Genomic DNA, 8,318 nt, shown 5'->3' on the forward strand with positions numbered 1-8,318 from the left:
CAAAGTGTCCTAGGTACTCCAATGGAGTCCTTTTTGTGTGCATATGTATTATGTACAAAGTGATGTTCACAAACAAATAGAATGGGGGGATGAGAAAAGAATTCATTAATTATATTTTTGTGTTTGACAAGACCTTCGGTCTTGTGCCTACGTACCAACATAAAATGAGGGATCAAAACCTCGTAGTTCGTGATACAAATTTCAAAGTGGATGCATTGATTTTAACAAAATTTAAGTTTGAAAGGCACAAAGGCCTGAAAATGATTTGAATGAGTTGATTCTTTTTGGCTTTTTTAAAGTTTAAGTCAAATATAGTTAAGTTTATTTACAATTTGATTTAAGAAAAGAATTTTGAAAATGCAATGGCATAAGGCCAAAGTTTCTATCTTTTTGCAAAAGTGGTCAAAGTTAGAACAAAAGTAGTTCACACAAAGAAGATTTTTAAAAGTGGAGCGAGAGATTTTGAAATTAAAGAAATGGGGAGAAGATGAAGAGACTATCCTATACATAAAAATTAAAAGTTTAGAGTTGAAAAGATCTGACCAAATGAGTAGCAATCCAATAGACAAGTATGTCAATAGAAACCCAAAATTCCCTTGGACTTTTAGAATCAAACAACGCACAAATGCACAATTATATTATCCTGAAGAGCAAGGCATTAAATAAAGATGGCCACATCCAAGCTTATCCCTTCCATGATCTTCTTCAAGATAGCCCATGTAACAGATGAGTTCCATAAGTCACAAGTTCAAAATAACAGCTTCACAATGATCATGTTGTAGATGAATTTAGAGATGATCTTCAAAGATGTATCAGATGAATTTCAAATTGCAAGAACTTGGTTCTTCAACAAATTTGAATTGGCCAAGCCCATTAGCAAAGGATGTTGCCTAAATTCTAAGTCCATTTTGTCCATGATCAAACCAACAGTCCACTCAAAAGTTTTTTAGGGTTTTTCTTGTTATTATGTACATTGATGGTCAAAGACCAAACAAGCAAGCAAAGTACACAAACATAATATATCACACAATATGGTCCAAATGGACAAAGTGAAAATTGCATTAACATAAACAATTAGAATGATATGAACAATCGCAAATGAAATAAAGTGCTAAAAGCAAAATGCATTAATGTAAAAGCTTGAAATTAAAAGTTAATAGTTAGTAAGTTAGAAGTTTGTTTTGTTTTGCTTTTCATTTCAAGACATTCTTTGGAGAACACTCAACCCACTTATCACAAGCATGGATCCTTGAACCAAAACATCTTCCAAAGGAAGGAAAGAATGCCAAGTTCCCACACAATACCATGAAAGAGGGGATACTTACAATCTCACTAACTAGAATGCTTATGCCTTTTATGTCACAAATTTAGCGCTATGTTAAGCAATCGTAATTGGATTTATGTAGAAGTCACAACTATTTGAGGTCGGGAAATAGACTTTTGGTGTTAATGCATGTTGGAGACATAGTATTATGAACTATGCTCATGAAACATACCACACACACAAAATATGCAAAAGGTGTGGCCTAATCTCATCCATACTCATGTTAATCTTTCAATCAACTAGCATTAGGACTTTGAGATGTCATATGCCAAATGGAAATGAATGAATGAAGAAGAGGAATGAGATGAAGTGGGAAGGGGATGAATAAGATCACAAATTGGTCAAAGGAGGACTTTTACCAAATTAATATCATTCATTCATTTTGGGAGATGGAATATACATTCCATCAGTCCCCTAAATCCAATTATATTAATTTGACAAAGTTAAATCAACCTTGACCAAGACCCAACAAAAAACAAGCAAACTTAAACAAGTCAATATAAATGGTCAACAAAATTTAAATGGCATTTATTCAATTAAAAATAATAAAATAGTGCATTTAAATTAAATATGTTTTCTCCAATTCCTAAAGTCTCATCAAAACACCAAAGAAATGGCCATGAGATTTATCATAGGTCAAACAAGGTCAAAGGACCTTGGAGAATTTTTTTTATAATTTTTGGACATTTAAAAATATTTTTAAACAATTAAAAACAAATGCAAAATCAATTAATTCATGAAAAATATTAATAATGATCCAAAAAATAATTTTAATTCAGAATATGAAATAGAAAAATATTTGATTTTTTTTGTGAAAGTCCCATATTTTTTGGATCAATATTGAATTTAATATGAATTATTGAAGAAAATGCAATTAAAACAAAAATTCATAAATTCTAACTTACGTGGACCATCAAATCTCCCTCATTAATTGATGTGGCATATCTGATGGTCCCTAGCGCGTGTTCCACATGGATGTTAGTCAACTGCATTGTACAAATGGTAATTAAAAGGGACGATTAAGATTAGAACATAATACATGGATCCTGTGGTTCACATCCTTGCCAAGTCATCGCCGGAGCCAGAGCTCCGGTCATCTTCTCCGGTGGACATCACCGGACTGGTCCACCATGAACCATCACCATAATGAAAAACAAGGACATGATCTTGAAGAAAAAAATGGCACTGAGCTCGAATCTGGCCTTCATTCACTCCAATTCCAAATATATTGAGAGATATGTGGAATTGAAATTTGAGGTACATGAACTGAGTTTCTTCGATTTGATCTCAAAGCAACCCAATCTTCTTGCTTACATTGGTAGGACTTCAGACAACCAAAGAATCAATAGAATTGAGCAAGAATTTAAGAGAATCGAAGAGTTTAAAATTTCTGGAAAATACCTTCAATGGAGGTCTAAACTCGATGGATCTTGATCTTGCTTGTGCTTGGACTCACTCTACTTGCTTGCAAGAGAAGGATTTAGTGGTTTAGAAGCAATGGATTCCTGGAGAATTGAATTCCAAAACAGTGGAGATTCAAGCTCAAATTCAAAAGAATTTATCAGGCTTATACTTTGAGAATTGAGGGTTTGGAATGGGGGATCAAAGCTAGTGCCAATGTGTATCCAATTCTGAGCAATTGAAGCTCTATTTATAGCTGAATTGGTTGATAATTGCACACTCACTTTCACTTTCCAAATTTGGCAAATGATGATGCAATGGTGCATGGGCGCACATAGGCCCATGAAATGATAGCTTGAGGTCCAAAAATGCATATCAGATGGTTTGAAGTAAGCTTGGATTGCAAGGCAAATGCACATTGATGTTTGAAGATTGATCCATGCCAAATGATATCAGCCTGTTTAAGCCATGCACAGCCTATGCATTTCAAGTCCAAAATAAATGAATTTGGGCTCTTTGGAAAGGTGAGATCAAGAGGAACAAGTTTTATGTTGAACACTTTTTCATTTGGATCTTGGAACTTGGATAAATTTGAGGTGGAAGTTTGGAAAATATTGACATATCAAATTGTTTCTAAGTGTCAAGCCATATGTCTCAATATTCCACCCTTCTTAACTTTTTAGGGGAGCTTCAAATGAAAAAAGTGTCTTCATCAAAGTTGTATCTCTCTCAAAGACTTTCAAAATGGTCACCAATTTCATGTCATTTGGATTTTAAATGATAGAGTTATGCATTTTTGAAGTTTGGAAAAATCACTTGATCAATGGTATAGGTCAAAAGTGACCTATGATGTAGCCTCATATCACATGCTCAAAAAAGTTGAATTAGCTCCCACTCCAAACATAAACTTTTAAGTAGACACATTGAATTTAATTTTGAAACTTGGAAATCTTCCATCTTATAAAAATTGAGCAAGTTATGTCCTTGGGAAGTTGACTTTCAAATTAGGGTTTAGACAAAATGACCTATAATGTTTCAACATAGAAAATGATTTTACAAGCAAAAATAGTTCTAGGTCTCAACATGAAAGTTGTTTAATATGTCATTTAGAGTCAGTTTTCTCTTGGAATAATTTTCATATGATGAAAATTGTAGGAGATAGGGTCTAGGGAGACCCAATTTTGATCAGATGAATTCATCTGGCCAACCACCATCAACCAACTTGCTAATTTCCAATTCTCTTGACTTTCTTGGCTCATGGTAGATCATATATGCATAAGATGATGAAATTTTAAGTTCCCTTTGAGAAATTTGATCAATTGGTGAGATAGCTTGCTGGAGAAGTTACTCAAGATACCCAGTCAAACTAGGGTTTCCAAGGCAAATCACCACCAAACTCTTGAAGAAAACTTGATCAATATAACATGTTTAGATCATTGGGACTCATATATGATGCTCATAACCATTCTTGAGTCAATTCTTATTTGTGCTATTTGTTCATGAGGGTCTTAAACCCTAGATGTGATCTTGATGAATCAATGAGATCATGCTCTTCCTACAAAAGAGTTAAGCAAATGCAAAGACATATTTTTGGTATTTTTGTTAGTCAAATGATAAAATACAAGTATGATATAATCACAAAGTGCTTGATGATCTCTCCCAAAACAAACCCAATGAAAAGGGGTAAGGAGGATGCCAATGTATGATCCCAATGCTAATGCTTATGATGGAATTGCATGAGGGATCTTAGGGTCAAAATAGGGGTTTTACACCACTCTTGAGGTTACCAAACAAATAAATGGAGGAAAATAACTGTATGCATATACAAGGAAGAAAAATAAGTATCAAACTCTTAAGAAAGTTAACATTAAGGGGGAGAAAGTGACATTTAAGGGGACAAAGTGACAATTGATGAACATCAACCTTGGGAAATTACTATATCAAAACATGTTCCAGAATTTATTCTAAAATCTACCTCATAAACTATACCAAAATTCTTGTCCAGTAAGAATTTGTCCCAAAATCTGCTCCACTGAAACCTAGTTTGACCACTAAAAATTCAAAATTTTCCCAAATAGTATTTGAATCTTAATTGGACCAACAAGCAACGACTCTTGAGATTATCCAACCAACAAATGGAGGAAAGTAACTACATGTATACACAAGGAAGAAAAACAAGTATCAAACTCTTAAGAAAGTTAATATTCATGGGGAGAAAGTGACATTCAGGGGGAAGAAAGTGACAATTGATGAACACCAACCTTGGGAAATTACTGTATCAAAATATGTCCTAGAATTTATTCTGAAATCTATCTCATAAACTATTCTAGAAATTGTACCAAAATTTGTCCAGCAAGAATTTGTCCCAATATCCACCCCACTGAAACCTAGCTTAACCATTAGAAATTCAGAATTTGCCCAAATAGTATTTGAACCTTAATTTGACCAACAAGCAATCACTCTAGAGATTATCCAACTAACAAATGGATGAAAATAATCATATGTATACACAAGGAAGAAAAACAAGTATCAAACTCTTAAGAAAGTATAAACATGCACTCTTCCAAAGCAGAACCCAGGTTTTTCTCAGAATTCAGATTTTGAACCTACTCAACAAAGGTAAATTACCATTCACTGAATCATCTTCTAATTTATTTGATAATGACACTTATGACCATAACTTAAACTTACATATTTCCATAAGAAATAGAGTGAGGAACTGAATGGCTAATTATTATAGGTGATGAGTATACAGGTACTGAATGACTAATACTATTGCCGGAAAAGGAATTTGAAGTCAAAGACATTGGTCTGTTACAATGTTTTATTGGAATGGAAATCACATGATCAAAATTTGGAATTTATTTGTCTCAAAGAAAAATATACTCTTGATTTACTTCAAAAAACGAGGATGTTAGGATGTCAGCCAACAGATACTTTATAGAATCTAATGTCAAAATAGAAGAGGAAAAAGAGATTCCACCAACTGATAAAGAGATGTACCAAAGGCTTGTTGAGATACTTATCTACCTAATCCATACACGACCAAATATTAGATTTTTTATAGCATGGTTAGCCAATACATGAACGACCCCAAAGAGGCTCACGTGAAAGCAATTAAGTGTATTATACAATATCTCAAAAAGGAAACGCGGAAAGGAAATATTCATAAATGTAGATTGGGTTGATTGACTAAATGATAAAAGATCAACCCGTGGGTATTGTTCATTTGTATGTGCCAACTAGTGACATGGAGAAGTAAGACAGAAGTTGTGGTTGCAAGAAGCATTAATAAAGAAGAATTTAGGTCACTGGCTCATGGGATTTACGAAGGTATGTGACTCTAAAGGATACTTGCATAACTACAAGTTCAAGCTTACAAAGAAGTAAGTTTATTGAGTGACAATAAAGTTATCATATGCATTGCCAAAAATCCCGTGCAACACAATAGAAGAAAACATGTAAAAATTTATAGAAATTTCATCAAGAGAAGGTTGACAGTAGGTTAATTTCTCTCAGCAGACACCTTAAGTCATGAAAATACTAAAATCTTGACTAAGGAACTTCCTAGAGCCAACTATGAAAACATAATATTCAAGTTGAAAATGATAAACATATATGATCCAATTTGAAAGAGAGTGTTGGTAGTTAATCGGCATCCATTAAGACAAAGTTGTACAACCATTAATTTTATAGTTATATTATCTGAATACATTTATTCTTAGTTACACAAGCATATAAAATATTTCATTTTTTATAAATAAAAGTTAATTTGAGTTAATTAAAATTTAATTATTTTTTTAATTATTTATACTCCATAAGCTATTTATATTCTATTATATTTTGTACTCACTCAATAAGAAATTTAGGATTCTTACAAATTTTATGAAATAAAAAACATATTTAAGATAAAAGACCCTCCTTTCTTACCATAAAATGGAGGAGATAATTGTCTTGTAAAAAAGACACTTTAAATTGAACTTCTCCTAACACAAAAACAGTTCAAGAGGAAGTAATTGTCTTGTAAAAAACACACTTTAAATTGAACTTCTACTTACACAAAAATAGTTCAAGCATTTTGTTATCACTATAAACGTTAACGGTTAACCTGACGAATATGATTTTTTTTTACCACTTTTAATCTTTATGAATACTAGAGTCTATTCCATTCTATTTTTTGGCCGATGGACATTCCCCATTTATCATCCCTAATTATCACTCTAGGAGATAACACAATTGGTGATCTCAAAGCTACCACTTGTCATAATTCAAAAAGTATAATTAAAATGAAGAAAAAAAACAATGTCATAATTTAGAAAAGTTTATAATTATTATGCAATTTTTCAAATATTTATTTTCAATTAAGTGCTTCTTAACATCACCCCACATACATTGTACTATATAAACTGTCCCCAAACCATACACAAGACCAGGTGCAAACCAAAGAAAGAAACCTCAAACCCAAACAAACATACATATGGCCTACATCACCAAGCTTGATGTTGGCACCACCATGACCTCAGTAGATTGCCAGAAACAAGTTCGTTCATGGAGCCTTCTACGTTCACTCATTCAACTACTAATCCCCACTTGCAACTGCACTTTAGTAGAACAAGAACAAGACTACAACAACACTTCAAAAAACTGTCACCAAAACTATCCATCATCATATTCACTCATGTCATCTACAACAATCACCGGCACTATATTCGGATACCGTAAAGGAAAAGTAAGTTTCTGTATCCAATCCAACCCCAACTCCACCAACCCAATTCTTCTCCTAGAACTAGCTATCCCTACAAGTGTTTTAGCAAAGGAAATGAGAGGAGGAACTTTAAGAATTGTGCTTGAAAGTGTCACCTCAGGCTCTTGCAGTAACAGTGATAATAACCTGTTTTCAACTCCTCTGTGGATTATGTACTGTAATGGAAGGAAAGTTGGGTATGCTGTTAAGCGTAAGCCTTCAAGAAGTGATTTTGAAGCATTGAGTTTGATGCGTTGTGTTTCTGTGGGTACTGGTGTTATAAATGGAAAGGAGGGTCGTAAAGAAGATGATCAACTTATGTTTCTTAGAGCTAATTTTGAAAGGGTTCGTGGTTCGTCTAAAACTAATTGCGAATCTTTTCATTTGATTGATCCTGAAGGAAGCATTGGCCAAGAGCTTAGTATTTTCTTTTTCCAACCTAGGTGAAGTTCCTGCATGTCTCGTAGGTTGTTTTTCGTGAGGTTTTGTCTGTGTTGAATCTTTTCTGATTCATCAAGATATAATAGGTTAAAGAGAGAGAGAGGATGTTTATAAATTGTATTTAGTCTTGATTGTTGAGTATGTTGAATTTTTGTTGTTGAAGTAGACCAGCTTCAATCATTCAGCATGATTAATTATCCCTTTTTGAGCTGTGCCAAGCTATTGTGGTCAACAGTAGCATGACATTGCTTTATACTGTAATTGTTTAATAAGTTTAGTTTATTTAATTTTTTACAAATTAATTCCTTATGAGTTTTAATTTTTTTTTGGGCTATGTACCTATTCTCTATGAATAAGATATAATATCAGGGTTAAATAAGTTTAGTTTTATTTCTTAAAAATACACTC

At 33.1% G+C, this 8,318-nt stretch overlaps 1 protein-coding gene across 1 annotated transcript; it reads left to right on the forward strand.

Annotated features, from left to right (window-relative positions):
- Positions 1-668: 668 nt before the first annotated feature.
- Positions 669-8,003, forward strand: LOC127129199 (protein MIZU-KUSSEI 1-like). Its single transcript, XM_051058472.1, has 2 exons — positions 669-708; positions 7,231-8,003. The coding sequence occupies exons 1-2, from the start codon at positions 669-671 to the stop codon at positions 7,914-7,916; spliced, it is 726 nt and encodes a 241-aa protein (XP_050914429.1). The 3' UTR covers positions 7,917-8,003.
- The last annotated feature ends 315 nt before the right edge of the window (positions 8,004-8,318 follow it).

Source organism: Lathyrus oleraceus, chromosome 3, assembly GCF_024323335.1.
Source record: "Lathyrus oleraceus cultivar Zhongwan6 chromosome 3, CAAS_Psat_ZW6_1.0, whole genome shotgun sequence".
NCBI lineage: Eukaryota > Viridiplantae > Streptophyta > Magnoliopsida > Fabales > Fabaceae > Lathyrus > Lathyrus oleraceus.

Excerpts from the sequence above, each read along its gene's own strand:
- LOC127129199 (XM_051058472.1), top strand. The coding sequence starts at position 669 with ATGGCCACATCCAAGCTTATCCCTTCCATGATCTTCTTCA. Across the intron at positions 709-7,230 it reads CCCTTCCATGATCTTCTTCA|GCACCACCATGACCTCAGTA; the intron begins AGATAGCCCATG and ends AGCTTGATGTTG.